This window comes from Fopius arisanus, unplaced genomic scaffold, assembly GCF_000806365.1.
Source record: "Fopius arisanus strain USDA-PBARC FA_bdor unplaced genomic scaffold, ASM80636v1 scaffold00075, whole genome shotgun sequence".
Classification (NCBI taxonomy): domain Eukaryota; kingdom Metazoa; phylum Arthropoda; class Insecta; order Hymenoptera; family Braconidae; genus Fopius; species Fopius arisanus.
The window spans coordinates 660,077-676,980 of NW_011887814.1; the positions used below are offsets into that span (position 1 = coordinate 660,077).

The window sequence follows — 16,904 nt, forward strand, 5'->3', positions numbered from 1 at the left end:
AAGCGCTCGTTACTACCCTGAAAATTAATGCACCAGTGGGGGAAGGGGATGATGTGTACTCCGGAATTCGTCCATTATAGCGCTGAGGAGGACAATGAGAGAACAGACGAGACACTGTGGATTTTACAGACGTAATGAAATATTTCGGGGGAGCCATTTTTAGGGATCAATTGTCTCGAAATTTCAAGGTGGTAGTGGTCCATTGCTTGGCAGCTTTTCCTCTTTTTGGCCTTTTGAGATATTATCTCGAGTGATAACAACCTGTCACGTTGCGATAATATTTACTCCAACATACAATAATTTTCCAGACTTTTTTCTGATACAACAACAAAATCATATCGAATTATATCAATTCTCGAATATTGATACACCAAAAAAAAAGTGAATTATCAGTTCCACATCATTACCTCCCCCCCGAAAATAGCCTGGAAAATCTACTGCTAATTAAGTATACATCAGGAGCTTCTTGTTTCTGATAATAACAAAAACCATTTAATTCATGGGGTATACATATACTCTCGACTTCTCGAGGATTTCTCCGGCTTTTTTTTTTCTCATCTCCAATCCTTCCCCTCTAACTACCACCCACGTACAACGAGAAATCCCATTCCACTTTTCTCACTCTCGTCTGGCCACATCCCGGCCATTTTCACTAGCACAGAGTCTCTGCATTTACCAAAATACTACAAGCTCAGTTTAATAACCCGCAAAGTAAGACAACAACTCCACATTATTTCCGCATTATCTGTTTTTTCGACGTCTCCTTCCGCACGATTAAATAAAAATGATAAATTTCAAAAAGTTACCGTCGCATTTTTTATGATTCAATCTTCATTATGACTATTCAACGTCAACCATATGAATTTTATAATTTATCATGAAGTCGTTTATTTACCAGTGAATCTGAGAGATGTAGTACATATTGAAATGGTGGCCGAGCCATCGGTATCAAGAGCCACTGGAGCTGGATAAATTCCATCCTTCCTCGTTCCCTTTAGTACCTTTGAAAATAGATCCGACAATCCATTCCCATTGTCATCGATTTCACACGGCAAACACCCACCATATGTACACAACAATAAATTTCATCATTTTTTATTGTTCAATACATTGTCCCCATTCCAACTTTTTAAATATATTTAGAGAGGTGTTTTATATTTTTATATTTTTATGTCACGGTTGAGGATCAAAATATTTTGATGAAGAGACTGGTTAAACAGGGGAGACATTGAAAAAAATATTCTTATGACATACTTTCACTGATATAAGCCGACTTTTGTCCTCTTCTCGTGGTATATATATGCGGTAATGTACTCGTGTATATAGTACTTCTGGCACGTTTCGAGTGTTAGAGGGTAGAGAGCCATTGCTGGAGAGCCAGAACTCGCGGAGAGCCGCTAATATATATGCAAATGAAGTATTTGATAAATAATTCAGTTTTCAGTTGAGCTCCGGCTGAGTGAGGGGTGAGTGGGTGGAGAATCACCAGCTCTAATTTACCCGAATTAACCTCATCCCCGGTTTCTTCAATCTCCTCAGCTTAGCTCGGTCACATTGTGTTATGTCCATTTATTCTTCTGGATCTCTCATAATTATTCATTATTTTTTATTTTTTATTAATTTTCTTTTCGGGTTACTCTGGTTACTTTCGGGTGCCTGAAAGGTCCCGGCGATATTTAAAGATTTGTACGATTCGCATGTGAGTATGTTTTTTCAGATATTTGAAGAGAAATTGGAAAATGGATAGTTGAAGAGGTGGAGGAACACCTCGGGTGAAAAAAATTGTAATCGGAATATTTTTTTCCAAATTTTCAAAGAGGAGATTTGAATTTTCACATGGTGCCAAGCACACAGTGACACGAAATTATATTAAGATGCGGAGTTATCCAATTTCTCTCTCCAAAATTTCCTGAGCCAAAGTTTTGACACATTTCGCCTGTCTTCACACGGCCTCTAAATTATTCAATACCTGCGTTAACCACGTACTTGGTTATCACCATCATACGCCACATACGCCTTACTACTTTGCGCTCTTTTAGTTTTCAGTAGTGAAACGTGGACGGTTTTCAGTTGAAAAGATACGAGGCACGTATGACCTCGGACAGTCCGGATGGTTGTAGTGTTTAATGTTGATAAAAGGTCAGGTGAAGAGAAAATATCCAAGTGCAATTAAAAATTCGCATTTTCAGCAATCGCAATCAGAATGACTAAATGTCGTAATACTTCAGAAGTTATTTTCTATCTTAAGAAAATGTCTTTTATCTGGAGCATGTCTTCTGACTCATGGTAATGTCATTCTTACTGCGGTTTTTCATTTCCGCCATGACGTGGGTAATTGATGAGACCAACGGCACATTTTTCTCACTCACTCCTAGAGTCTCATTTTCCTCCAGCAAGAAAATGACCCCGCCGTCTAAAAAATTGTATGCCCTTTTGCCAGTTCCAGGAATGAAGAAAATTCTTGTATTTCACCACAGATATTTCTCACTAATTAAACAACATGTATTAAACTGCACAGGCATATAATAATTCAATGAAAATTCATTATTGGGATCTGCAACAGGAAATTCAGAGAAAAATTCGAGTCCAAAAAATTGTAGACATTTTGTCATAAAAATTAAAGGGACAAGTGTCGAATTATCTTTCTGATCTGATCGGAAACCAGTCGATTTGTTTAATGCAATAATTCTCATCTGTTGGCTCATCTTTCTTCGATAGAGACACAGCGGAAACGTACATTTGCGAATCAAATAGCATTAGCAAAGTTCCGATAACAACGTTCCATTGATCTTCAGACAATGGTATAGTTGACAAACTTGATACATAAAGCGAATTCGTCTAAGCCCAGAAGGGATTCCAAATCCTCTCAGTACCCTCATTCAATTGCGGATAAATACATGCGAGTATAACTCCATGAGTAAATGTGCATTCACCTAGATTTCAAGATTTCGGATGAGATCGGAGGATTCTAATCAGTTGTCAGGATTTAATGCCCGGGAAACTTTTCTATCTCAGAGAATTCGGGAATTCCCCCAATTTTATTTATGACGATGCATCATCTTTGAAACATTCTCAAAATCAACTTATGATAATTATTACCTGTCAGTTATTTAGAGATTTCTTGATAAATCATTGAATTCGTCGCCTTATATATATTTATATGTTATTATTTATGTTATGAATGAGGCATCCATAAATTCAGTATTTTTTCCACCTTGCCGATTGGTCGATGAGGTAGAAAATGTAATACCTATCGATCCCTAATTTGGCCTTATGCAATGTAAAACATTGCACATCGTTGTCTAATAAATTCATCAGTGCATTAAAAACAATTTAATAACATTGGCTGCATTTTTAAAAATTTCCTCCATGATGATCGCTTATCCTTAATCAAATTATTCACTCCACCCAAATCCATCGTATAAACATGATATTTATTTCCATAATGAATAATGAAAAATCTACAAATAAATACATAAATACAAATATTGTGACTATAACTACTTAACCGAAATATTATCACAAAACATAATGAGAAAGAACTTGCTCACGCTCGCCCGCTCAATCATCCAGTGTAATTATTTCCACATTATCCTTCAGACTCTTCTCCGTTTTCTTGGCAGGATTACCGGCCCTCCGAGGTACTTCATAAACTGCCATCGATTCCGTGCCGGCAGGTCTCGCCTCCTTTTGCGGTATCCCACCCAAAGGCAAAGGCAGATTTTTTCCAAAATCGATATTCTTCGAATGTTTCCCCTGGGGAATGATCTCCAAATGGGATTGCTGCTGCAGCTGATTGAGTACAGAGTATGTCTCAGCAGTGGAAGTCCCTGGAATACTGCCCCCAGTCATATCCACCCCTTTGGACTTGCCGCTCTTCCTAAAAGTAGGTTTAAGAGGTATTTTTGAGGCTACAGTCTGGCTAACAGGACTGACAGATATTCCACTGAGCTCGCAAGGTCTGAAAGGTGATCCCGCCATCTCCATGAATCTTTCATAATGCCCAGGATGGACTCCTGCCATCTGTGGCTTGACTTTCTGTTTTTTATGTGGATTTTGGTGTGGATTGTGCTGTGGCTTCTGAGCTAGAGGCTGGCCCTGCTTCTTCGACAGTAACTTGTGCTGTAGAGACGTTCCCCTCTGCATCCCCATGGACACCGGTTTGATATTCAGCCCCGAGGCCTGCAAACTGGCATGACTCACCGGAAGATTAATCCCCGAGGGACTTGCACTCTTTATGGGGTTTAACAATGATGCATTGTGCGCTGGCTGGGGCTCGGTCAAACTCTTGGAGACCCTGATCTGCGGCGCTGACATCTGCTTCGGTGGAGTGGTCTTGGGTGATTGAAGCACAGAGGGTTTTAACAGAGAAACCTGTGTGGGCGAAGTCAGAGGTTTCTGCATCTTCCCCAAAGGGGCGATATCGTGTAGGTGCTTGGATTTCTTGGAGTGTGCCACTGGAGTAATTGACACAGAGTGAGAATGATCCTTTGGGGTGGAGATCATTCCAGATGTCGTAGAGGCAGTGGAGTTCTGCATATTCAGCAGCTGCTGGACAGTCAAGCTTCCCATGTTGTTCATGGAGCCTAGTCCTGGCATTCCTGCCTGAGGCATGGAGCTCGTGGTGTTTATGGTGCTATTCATCATGGGGAGAGTCCCACTCGAGCTGGAATGTGAAATTGGAAGATTGCTAAATCCAGCGAGGCCTCCGATGGACGATAGATTGCTCTGGTACTGGCGCAGGATGTCCTGATAATTTTTCAAATAATTGACTGCTGAGTAAGGGTCCATCATATTGCCACCCAAGCCTGTTGCTAACATCGCTGATACCATGTTTTGGTCCATAAGAGGATTTACGAAGAAGGGATTCATCAGGGGTTGACTCGTAGTGCCTGACATATTCCCAGCAAAACCCATTTTCGCGTTGAATTGGTTCAGCACGTTGGAGGCCTGCATTGAGAGGAACTTGTTGACATTGGGGGGACGGCCCCTGGGTCGACCAGTCCCAGAGGACTTGTAGGGTTTTCGTTGCTGAGTTGTCTGGGGTGAGGTAGGCACTGGCGGCGCCTGATTTGGACAGTTCAGGGGCTGATTTGGGAGTGAAACAACTGCTGGATGGCCAAGGGGCCCTAAGGGAGCCTCCGATCGGTGCTGGTGTAAATGAGGCTTGTTCGCCAGCTTCTGCTGCTGGCAGCAGCGCACCGCAGCCTCCAAAAGATTTCCCTCCGATGTTTTTATACCCATGTAGCACTTATAAGTGTCCACCAACAGAGTCGCAAACGCTTGCACCTCTTTGCCTTGGAAATTTTTTTGAACTTGCTGGTAGATCTTGTATACATCGAGCAGCACGTGGGTTCGAGAATCGATGCGGTAGAGTTGCGTATTGTCAGCCCCAGGTGGAGGGCTCATTAACTGCACTCTGGTACGCAGGGACTGAAGGCTCAGGGTCAGAGCTTGACGGGATAATTGCTCACGTTCTGAGTCTCGCACGTATTTCCTGGTAAAAATTGTGAGTTGTCATTATTCATTTTTCCATCTCTGTTCTCGATATTGTGCATAATTTTTGACAAATTTGAAAGACAGAACGACAAATTCAAGTTTCAAATGAAAAGGCAAATTTTTAATTTCCCGTGTTTCCTTCGTTTCGAAATGATGGGGTCAGTCAATGAAGCCTGTGAAAGGGGACTTACTTGTCGGCATCTGGGATTTTTCTCAGCTGGATGCACAGCTCCATCAGCATTCGGCTGTCATCGGTTTCCTTAAGAACTTGCATTAAGAGAGTCACGCATCTTGACATGTGCGATGGAAAGCTGCCTGGACGATCGATTTCGTCAGTTGGAATACGCCAAACACCCTATAATTGATTGATTGATTGATTCGAGTTTTAATTATCTGCTATGTTGTATAAAATTATTTATATTTATCATTTAGATTCATACATATCATTAAGACTCAACGAACAGAAGAAACAGAAGAAATTTCAGTAAAATACCTACATGAGGAAAGAAGAGGTGTCTAGTCTTGTTAATAAGTGATATATATATACATACAATGCTCGCATTACTATCGCATCGTGAGTGTCAATGAGTCGTTAATCTCCTCACGATACAAAGTGTCTATAAAAAGCCGCCGAAAGAAAGACGGCTCTTCGTAAGTATGTAACACGTATTTGATGCATGTTCGTCTCTCTTTGAATTCGGAAAAAAAAACACGAAAAACTCTAATTAAATTTGATGACTAGTTTGAGTGACACTGGCCTATGAATGTCTCAGCTGAATTGACATTGGAGTAGTCAGTGAAATGTTATCGCAGTAAGCAAGCCGATATTAGAACGTGTTAGGTAGACGCTTCAAACATTTTTTTCGAGTATATGTGACTCAGGGGTAAATTGATGGAACAATATGAGCTCGTCGTCACGGAGAGTTAAGAGCAAAGTTTAATTTTATAATGAAGTTAATTGCCAATTCAGTGCAATTATGTGTGTGATTTAAATTTCAATGAAAAGCTATTTAATTTCTCATTTATATTAAAAATTCAAGTGTCATTTTGCAATAGTGTAAAATGAGATAAATAGCATTTTACAATTTTCCAAATGCCGATTGATCTAAGCGAGTATTAATTGTAGAAGGAAATATTGGGAATTAATTTTTTTGTCTAGTCTAGTATCCATTTTGTCCACTAATTTGGCTTCTAAAAGTAGACGGATAATGAGTATTCCTAGAAATTGGGGAATACATTGCTAAAGTAAATTCATGCCAACAGATACCATCGCACCATCGATTGAATAAATCGATAATAAATACACGAGCAAGACTGTTCTAAAAATATTTGCGGAAAGCAGTGATGAAGAGAAGAATCGTGATAATGATGAGCCTGTCATTTCTGATAGCCCTGAGTGTTGCTGTCACCGGGTAAATAGTTTCTGTCGGTATTCGTATTCTGTCGGAGACAAAACTGATAAAACTAATCCTTACAGGTGTCTGGCGTACTATTTAACCGATAATCACGATGTTATTATCAAAAAATCGGAAATGCTCGTTATCGACACTGACGCCGGGGGTGATGATGCCATGGCTATTCTCCTAGCTTTAGCCGCCTGGAAGAGCAACGATTCCGATTTTGAAGTCGTGGGTATCACGTGTGTCTACGGCAACACCTTCGAGGAAAATGTTGAGATCAATGTGCTCAAGACACTCACCATTGCCAACGCATCCGAGGTAAATTTATCCCGTCGTGTTTTCATTAGGCACAAATAAAAAAAAAAACGTGCAGGGCGATAACTAGGCGATCGTATCTACTGCCAAGTTTACTGATATCCACAAGAAAATTGGCATCGTGAAAATACTGTGAATAGTTATTCATTTTTTCATTTCCTTGGAATGAAAATAGATTCCAGTATATGGAGGATCGCAGAAGCCTTTGATATCCAGCAATTTTACTAGCGAAAAATATTTTGGAGAGGATGGTTTCGGGGATTTTGTTTTTGAGGATACCATTACAGCTAGAGTAGATCGGTCCCGACACGCTGCCCTTGTCCTCGTCGAACTGGCTAAGAAGCATAAAGGTGAACTCAACATTCTGGCCCTAGGACCCCTCACCAATATCGCACTGGCCCTCGCACTGGACCCCCATTTTCTCCAGAATGTTAAAAGATTGTACGTCATGGGTGGAAGTGTCGCAGGAATGGGAAACAAATCTCCAGGGGTTGAGTACAATTTCGGACAGGATCCTGAGAGCAATTTTGTCACTTTTAACTCGATGACTTTTTATAATAAATCCCTTTTATTATTCCCGTGGGAAGCTTGTCGCAGTACTAAGATAAGTCGGGTAAGAAATTGTATTAATTGTATTAATATTCCTTAGCTAGTGAATTATTTGCATGAAATCCGATTATCCGAGTATATAATTGAAAGGCGTCTAAAAAATTTTGTCTTTTCATCTTCCAGGAATGGAGAACGAATGTGTTGGGTACTGTTCCCTCGACATCTATGAGTTTCATGAACAAAGTAGAAAAAAAAATCCTGAACGAAAAGTTCTGGACACCAGCCGACGTAATGACAGCAGCAGTAATGATATGGCCGAATTTATCAGTAAAAACATTTTCGACTCGAGTCACCGCAATAACCGACGGTGCAGCACGTGGAGGTCTTCTCGTGGACTACAGCGAAGCCCCTGAATATTCCAATACCGACATTATTCAGGAATTGGACCCTCAGTGGTTCAAGCGCATTCTCCTCAAGTACTTGTCTAGAAATTGAGCACCCAAAAAGAAAAAAATAAAAGTTCACTTACATTAAAAAAATTGGTGCTCTTCCTGTCAGCGAAGAGCCCCTGGATAGTCATCCCTGTGTGGTACTGACACTTGAATGTTCCCAAGAGCAGATCCCGACACTTGTTGTTGTCCTTGGCACTTTTGTTATTGAAATAAAAATGAGAGAGACGATAAATAGATTTGTAGTGGCCTGGAAATCTCAGGACACACTGCTCCAGGCCTGCCAGGCAGTAGCTGATGATTTTTGCGACTTCAATGTCTGTGAGATATTCCTCTTTTTCCTCGACGATCCTTTTTTTCTTATCGCTCTCGCTGTCGGCCGAGTCACTATCACTATCAACACTGGAGCTATCACTTTCCGAACTGTCTTCACTGCTACTGGACTCGTCACTGCTACTGAAACTCGAATTATTAGTCTCATTTGTAGTGGTAGTGAGTGTAGTAGTGGTGCTCTCCTGCGATCCCCTGCGGCTCATAGTGGCCTCTTCCTTCACAGCATTCACCTGTGTCTTCTTTCTTTCGGCATGTTTCTCCTTGTTAATTTGTTTGTCCCTGGCAATGTCACTCCCTTGATGCGCTACCTCTTCGTGCTGCATCCACTTGCCCTCGCTCTTTCTGCTCTCCTCCTCGTCAGTTTGCGATGGCTGTTCCTCGAGCATCTGCTTCATGAGATCATCCATCATATCTTGAGCATTAACAGGGATGAATTTATTCACAAATTTCTCAGGTGCATGACGCTCCCTATCACTTTCGTCACTCGATATTACCATTACTTCATCACTTGAGTCCTTTTGCGTGTCCTTCGGCCTCTGGAGATTATTATCACATACTTTTGTTATCAGATCATCGATGATAGAGAGTACATCCTGCATCAGTTGTAGATGCGAGATATTCCCCACCTTCATTCTCTTAGTAGACTCCTCACACCCATTATCTCTCTTTCGTTTTTTATTATCACTTTTTATTTCCCTCCCTTTTCCCTCAATTTTCTCCGGTACTGCCACTTCCTCCACACTGTTTTGACGTTTATCCTGAGTTCTATTCTTGGGAATGACCTCTGAGGGATGAGTTTCCTCTCTCAAGATCCTCTCCTCATTGATGTCCTCCTTTCGTCTCCGGTTGAGCTTCGATGGATACTGCATGAAAGGGCCACTCGCACACTCAACAAGACACTTGAGAAACAATTGCCCAAGGGATTTCTTCAGAGGTTTGCCCTCATGTTGCTCCAAGTACTTGAGAATACTCGCATGAATTCGGTAATGGACCTCGAGGGCTTCCACCGCCGAATTATTGGCGTTCTTCAGGCTTATTCTCTTTGGATAATGAGCGTTGTTCTTGTACAGGAGATCACTAGCTCTTTCGTAGTGCTCTAGAAACACCGGAGGATCCTCGTTCCTCTTCTCCGCTATTTTTCCCAGCATGTAATGATACAGCCAACGCTCGTCCTGCTGATGAGGCTCGTCCTCAATATTCGCCAGGTAAATTCTGTTGGCGGATTGAAAACAGTTATCAGCAGCTTCCAACGTCGTCTCTTTTCTACTTTCCAGTATTGCGAATTTCTCCATGCTAAGAGTATCAGACTCCTGTTTCAGAAGTCTCGAGCAAAACGAGTGCACCATGTACACGAAATTGCCGTACTCTATCCACATGACACTGTGACCAGGCTTGAGCTCGACAGCTCGCTCGAAGCTGCACTGTGCCATCTTTGCCTGGAATAGAAGCTTGTTGATATCAAGTATGGGCTTGCAGTTATTCAAAAATGTACCCATCACTGTTCCCACTGACATCGCCAGGGCTATCCACGAGTTGAATGCCCCAGGGTGAATAATCACGTCCATTGCGTAATACTTCACAGCTGATGAAAAATTACTGTTCTTGAAAAGATGATCTGCTAGGAGATAGTAGAGAGCGTTTACCTGGTACGGTAAGGATTTTGTAACAGTGGGCCTCCTATCGTGCTCACCCGCAATGTAATTCATCATCTCCTCGACGAGATCGCTGGGATCACTTTCCTTGGGCACTAGAGTGCTGATTTTCTTGAACAGATGGTGGATATCAGCTGATATGGACATCGGCTTGGCTGAATCGAACTCGGGGATCACTTCAGGTCTGTAGAACTCAAAAAGCAACTGTGCGATGTCCCAGGTCAGAGGAATCATGGGTACCTGATGGTCCTCCAAGTGTTTAGGCTTGATTTTATTTGTTCTGTTGGGGTGGCCATAGAGACACCAAAAAATCTGCTCGAGGTACTTGTCGATTTTTTCTCGAAGCACAGCTAATCGAGGTCCGCACAGCCTAGGAATCACTGTCTTCAGAGTGAACAGCAGCAATTTGGCCTCATTCATACAGCACCAGGCGTGCCTCCCCAGGAACTCGTGACCTGTAAAGAGGATCATCAACGGTGATGGTATGTCTTTATCCTCGTCTTCAGTATCTGTATCGTGGAAGTCTGAGGGTCTTGACTTCTGGGGTTGCCTGGATTTTCCTCTTTCCTTGTCCTCTTCATGCTGGAGAACGTGATGAAGAAGAATCCATGGAGTAACAGTCTCTAGAGGCATTTCCATCGAGTTCTCTGGGACGTCCAGCTGGTGGCACGTTATTTGAATCAAATTCTGTACTAATCGAGAGCTCTTGGCGTCCAGATACTTGATGACAAATGTTCCAGAGATCTCTGCACATGCCTCGAGTTTCTCCAGTGAGTTGAGGACACTCTGAGCCCATTTCTTGCGCTCAGACTCCTCCCCGGAATTGATATAAACCTGCCACGCCTCGTTGAGACAGGCCTCCGCCCAGATGAAGCACTCCTCGTACTGTTCCAGCTGCCAGAGGCAGTCCAATAGCATTGACAGTTGCTTCACCCGCTCGACATTGAGTTTCAGACCTGTCATCACCTCGTTCCTTTGCTTGGCGTATTTAAACGTCTCCTGGAGAATAAGAGCTAGCTCAGAGTATTTCTGTTCGTCGTAGAGCCTCTGGACTTCACCTAGCTTCTTCCCTCTTTCGATGGAGGTCAGGCGTTTTTGAACGATTGGAAGAGCAATTTTCGAATAGTACTTGCAGTTTGGCAGCTTCACTGAGATCATTGTGGAGTCAGACTGCTGAAGGTCGTAGATCATTCGCTCAAGAGTCCTCATGGACACTTCAGTATCGCCCTGACACATGAAGAGGTTTACCTGCACCCAGAGGAGCCGCAGATGGAAGATCATAGGTTTTCCACTCAGCACATCATCTCGAACACTGGCAAAGATTATGTAGCCTAATTCTTCAGAGGGTATTCCCGTGCCAAATCTATCCACCGAGGCCGAAGGCACTAATGCAGGTCGATTGTTCAACCACTTGTCAGTGTGGAATTCTGCGAAGAGAAGTGTCATCTCTGCGTCGTGCTTCAGGATCGACTCATTCTCCTCCGGATCACTGATTGGTGATGAGTGGGGAATGTGCTCTCTGGTAAAGAGGTATGTCTTGATGTACACATCAGGGAGCTCCTCCGGCCATTCCTGATCCCACTTCGTTGACAGAAACTCGGTGAACATTCCTATTATCACCATCAGATTATTTTTCCCCGAGTATTGGGCGATGAAGTCTTGAATGTCAGATGTTTCCATCTCTGAACCGAAGTATTTCATGCTCTCGTCGAGAGGACTGGGCGATTTGGAGCTCTCCGAGCTCTTGATTCCATCTGTATTTGTCGTCTCACGAGATGCGAAGAGCTGATAGAGGTCCATCGTGTCCATTGAGTCGTCCATTGATTTCAGAGGATCATCCCTGATAATTTTAGCGGTGTCAGGCAGTAAATTACTTGGGAATATTCTTCTCATGGTCTCTTCCAGCTCTACATCGTCTCTCTCTGGTTCTCGTCTATTGGAGCCCCTCACCCTAGGTGATCTCCTCATGCTGCTGCTGCTCCACGCCCACTGTTGCAGAAAACAAAGTGAACTCCTTCGACGTTTCTTCACCTTCTGCTGCTCCTCCTTCGCCTCTGCTTGCTCACTCTTCTCATTTCTTGGATTTTTTTCTACCTTGTCGACCTCGTCCAAGATTTTAGGCTCCTCCGAGGAGACAGGAATAATCTCGGATGAATTTTCCTGCCGTAGAGTTACATCGGTGTCGTTCGAGATGTTTATGGTCTCCGTGAAGTCCTCCATTTTCTCATCCACCTCAGTTTTTATCTCGGGGAGGTCCAGTTTTATGGATTTTCCGTCCTCGATTATCAAGACGTCACTCGAGGGGTTCGATTTGTCCTCCAGGTTAACTTCCATTTCTGTGGTTACCTGGGGAAGCTGTTGGTCGTTGAGTTTATTTATTTTTTTTCCGTTCATCTCTTTCAGGTCTATCTCACAATCTATCTCGATGCTCGGTGATGAGAGAATTTCAGGGATTGGTTCCTCCTTATGGATGACCTCTGTTTCCTCCATCCTGTCATTTTCAGTCTGTTCACTCAGTCCAGGTTCTTCTCTTTCCAGGTCCCTCGGTACATCGACATTCAGGTTGAGTTTGCTAGCGAAATTTAAGTTGTTATCGGTAATGTAATGATGCATCTCTATGAGGGACTCCCCAAGCTCCAGCCACGTGAATTTCTCCAGCGGTTTCTTCAAGGAGACGTCTGGGAGGGGTTTGAACTCGAAATCTGGTCTGCACGCCTCTATCCACCTTTCTGCCACTTGTTTAGCTTCATTAAGGAGTTTTTCCCCTAGGCATCTGTCGTACTCAGTGTCGAGAGGGGGATCCAGCTGCCAGTCTGGATTGAAAAGCTTGTAGCTTTCCTGGAAAAAGGGAATGTCCTTGAAGATCTTGTCCCTGAAGGCAAGACCCTTGACGTAGCTTGGGTCTCGCTCCAAGGCCATCGATATGTACAGCAGACAGTTGGTGTAGTCCGGAACTGCAAACATTGCTGTAATAATGCTGTCGAGGCAAGGCCAGTGATTGGGATTGCACTTAAGGCCTTGTTTGAACGTCGAACAGGCGAATTCTAAATTTCCTGTCTCCATGGCAAGACTGCCCATCCTGTACCACAGCATCACGTCGGTGTCATCGAGATTAGTTGCCTCCCAGTAGTTATCGATCGCTGAATCGTAGCTCTTCAGTCGAGCGTAGATGCCACCGATATTTTTGTAGCAGCAGTACTTGAGGGAGAGCATTGGTCGAGTCCTGCCGTCTGGTACCTCAGGTTTCTCCACCTGATCCAATAACTCTGTTTCTAGGAGGTCCTTCAAGATGTTCAGGGCGTCTTCTATCTTCTCAGCTTTCAGCAGCTGCAGAGCTTTGTTGTACTCTGTCAATGCTATTTGCTCCTGCAAGAAATTCTCATTAGTTTATAAAAAAAATTAAAAGATTTCAATCTTGACAACTCCTTTTTGAGGGACACCGGTTTAGGTTATGACCCTGGAACGGGAATTTTTCATTCTTAATGAAGCAGTTTAGATTTTCCATAAACTTTGAAATAATACAAAAAAAATGTCAATTGTACTAATTAAATGGAAGGTGTTAAAAATGTTAGCACATTCATTTCAGGTAAATACCTGAGCTTCTTTCGTGATCTTCGGAATATTATTCTCCTCATCGCTTTCCTCGCTAGACTCCTCGTTCAGTGCTGATATTTTCATCATCTTCAAGAGATGTTCGAGTTTTCAAAGAATTGAAATAATGTTTACGTCATTTAGGTGGCGTCAGGGGACGGGCAGTTTTATCAATCAGGATGAATTCAGTTATTTTTTTGGAGCTCCTCAAAATAAAAAAAGCATGGACTGAAAAGTGTCATGGCGGAGAGCATGTAGAAAGTGTCATGGCGGTGAGCCGAAAGATGCGTTCTCATGTTCATGACGACGGTCTACGTATATTTGAATCGATTTGACTTGATTAGGGGTTAATTTGACAACAATATTTAACACACCATAATCTCGGATGTTTTTATTAGTTATCAATGATAAAATAAGGTAAAAACGAGTTATAATATTGGTAAACAAAATATAACCATTAGAGATTACGTTGCCACTCGATGAGAGGTCTTTGTGGTATGACCCGATAGAATTTCTTGAACTTTTTCCCAATATGTTGACCAGAGAAAACTTCAGGTCTCCACAATGATTTGTCCATCGATTCCTCATCTCCCAAGGAATCTTTAAGAAGTCGTACCAGGGAGCTCTCCTTCCGGAGCTCTCTCCAAGTATCATCCTCTCCATGATCATCCACCGTTGGATTTTGAATTATCTCCATTTCATCGTCAGATACATGCAAAAAGCTCGATGATCTCCCATTTTTGTCGGGCAAAGAATTTTCCGGAACGCCATTATTTTCATAAATTTTCGATTTTGTTACAACTTTCACCGGACTTTTAATTATTTCTACATCAATCTTATCATTTTTTTTATCGTCTCTCCCATCACTGCTTTGTTCATTTGTGTGGTTACTAATTACCATTTTCCTTGGAATTTCAAGAATATTGTTCCGCAATTCTGTAGATTCCTTCGCTGATTCATCAACTAGGACTTGTCCACGGCTGTTATCACGATCGCAGGATTTTCCCTTGGTCCCTGGATTATCTGATTTTATAGATGCCAATAGCCTTTGTGATAATTTCTTGACATTTTCCTCAGGCATACACACAGCTTTAGCTTTCTTCACATTCTTGTCAGTGTCATTATTCTCAAGGTCTCTGGATCTTTTTCTCTCGTTCTTCTTGTCCGGAAATTCACTAATCAAATCCATCGGTGATCCCATTCTATCTTCGATAGATCTCTCAGTGTCATTATCTCCAAAGGATTCGGTTTCGGCTATGATCAAGGATTCTGGAACGATTGCATTTCTCCCAGCAAGACGATTTGCACTCGCCTGAGTCTCAGCTGCTAATATTTCTCCTTCCTCTACCACTTTTTTCTCTCTTGCATTCTTAAGTAAATTCTCATACGAAAAAGATGGATTACAACAGCTTTCGACAGAAGCGGAAAGAATTGCCAAGGTGATTTCAATTTCCGGAATCATTCGGCGATTATTATTTTTCAAGAAGCTCTTCACTCTGGCCACATCAGGTACTCTATAAGGCTCAGTCTGGCTGTCATCGTCGTGGTAAAGTATGACTCTAGAGTTTGAGTGAGACAATAATTTCTTATCGAAGCTCTTCTCACCATAGAAGACTGACGTTCCTCCCGATAATTCAATCATTTTCTTGTACGTATCCATTTGATTCTTCCTGAAGTGAATGAATACAAAATCCATGAAGATTGATTTCCGAGAGGGATTTGGGAGAAGAGAAGTTTCGTTTTTCAGTAACATCGAGTCCTCGAGAACTGGACAGAATTTACTAGGATCTGGAATGGGATTACCTTCGCGTTTCGCTTTTTTCACTGATCTCCAATAATCTATTGTCACAATGGAAACTCCAGCTGCTAGAGCACATACTAATTTGGCAGTTAATTTTGGAATGGAAACTGTAAGATGTGTGCAGCTGTCATTCCATTCTTCGAGAATTGTACCATTTATTGCTGCCATTATTTCCGTCAGTTCTTCTTTGTCTTCTCGAGTTAAGGATGATGTTAACAAGACAAAAGTTTGTTGAATAAATGTCAAAATGCAATTTTGGAGACCGAAACGAATTCTGTCATTGGGCTGAATCGTATAAACATCTTTTATTTGCATGAGAACTTGATTATTGTTGTCCATGAGAAAGGTTCCATATTTGGATTTTGTATCGGTCACTTGACATTTTTCCAAGCAAGAGAAAATCTCGATTTTAGCATGGGAACGACTGATGGATCCATCGGATTTAGCGATTAAGTCCCCTTGATTCCTACCAATAATAAATGGCTTAGAAGGACTTGGATAATAGCGTTGATCTGATTCGTCTTCAAGAATCCACATTTTTTTTCACTAATTTATGTATGTTAGTTGTCTATTATTTTGCACTTCCAACTTCGATTGACTTTGCTTTGTAGGAATGAGAGACACTTGGATTTTGTCAGCTGGTACGACCAGCCGAAAGAAACAAAATTGGTATATGCACCCTGGGACTCCTGAAACTCCTGGAACTCCCGGGACTCCTGGGACTTCTGGGGCCCTGGGCCCACTTGGAATTTTTTTCCTCGTACGTGTTTTACGTTCGAGGAAACTTTTTTACGTTCATCAATCGTTCGAGGCAGAGAGAATTGAGTAAAGTAGAGGCTCAGTTCTGGGGGTTCGAGTAACCCCAGAGGCATCGTAGTACTGCACCCCAAGAGAGGGAGGGCGACACACGCAATGCTCGGGTGTTTTTTTTTTATTAATAACTCTGAGCTCTTCGATGCCTCAGATTCCACTGACTGGAATTTTTGACGAGCTGATTTCAAAGCCTCCGACTGCTGATTATTTGTGTTTCAATGAATTAACAGTTATTAAAAATATCTTCACAAATTTGTCAGTGATGTTTAATTGATTTACTTCAATAATTTAATTTCGTACTTACCATTTTGGGCGTAGATATAAAATACGACATAAATTTGAGGCCCGGGTGGATTATTTGGGAAAGATTATTTACTCTGAAATTTGGACTGCTAGTTACTCCGGAAATTAATCGTTTTTTCCAATAATTGTTAGCTAGCGCCGTAGCGGTTGTCAACAACTAGAGCGCTAGCTAACAATTATCGGAAAAATCGATTAATTG

General features: G+C 42.1%; 3 protein-coding genes across 5 annotated transcripts; 1 reads left to right on the forward strand and 2 right to left on the reverse strand.

Annotated features, from left to right (window-relative positions):
* Nucleotides 1–3,452: 3,452 nt before the first annotated feature.
* Nucleotides 3,453–14,005, reverse strand: LOC105269872 (calcineurin-binding protein cabin-1). The gene is made up of 4 exons (XM_011310448.1): nucleotides 13,792–14,005; nucleotides 8,293–13,563; nucleotides 5,691–5,854; nucleotides 3,453–5,497 (listed from the first exon to the last, which is right to left on the reverse strand). Exons 1-4 carry the CDS (start codon nucleotides 13,876–13,878, stop codon nucleotides 3,562–3,564), a joined length of 7,458 nt encoding a protein of 2,485 aa, XP_011308750.1. The 5' UTR covers nucleotides 13,879–14,005; the 3' UTR covers nucleotides 3,453–3,561.
* On the forward strand, nucleotides 5,923–8,285 carry LOC105269871 (probable uridine nucleosidase 1). Of its 3 annotated transcripts, none has more exons than XM_011310446.1 (5): nucleotides 5,923–6,150; nucleotides 6,763–6,911; nucleotides 6,977–7,217; nucleotides 7,390–7,827; nucleotides 7,947–8,285. In XM_011310446.1, the coding sequence occupies exons 2-5, from the start codon at nucleotides 6,844–6,846 to the stop codon at nucleotides 8,256–8,258; spliced, it is 1,059 nt and encodes a 352-aa protein (XP_011308748.1). In that variant the 5' UTR covers nucleotides 5,923–6,150; nucleotides 6,763–6,843; the 3' UTR covers nucleotides 8,259–8,285. The 3 variants fall into 3 exon arrangements, with proteins under 3 accessions (XP_011308748.1, XP_011308747.1, XP_011308746.1); XM_011310445.1 differs by lacking the exon at nucleotides 5,923–6,150 and adding an exon at nucleotides 6,165–6,383; XM_011310444.1 differs by lacking the exon at nucleotides 5,923–6,150 and adding an exon at nucleotides 6,165–6,340.
* A 147-nt stretch (nucleotides 14,006–14,152) lies between the features above and the next one.
* nbs (nibrin) lies at nucleotides 14,153–16,395 on the reverse strand. The gene has a single exon (XM_011310449.1). The coding sequence runs from the start codon at nucleotides 16,124–16,126 to the stop codon at nucleotides 14,246–14,248; it is 1,881 nt and encodes a 626-aa protein (XP_011308751.1). The 5' UTR covers nucleotides 16,127–16,395; the 3' UTR covers nucleotides 14,153–14,245.
* Between the last annotated feature and the right edge of the window lie 509 nt (nucleotides 16,396–16,904).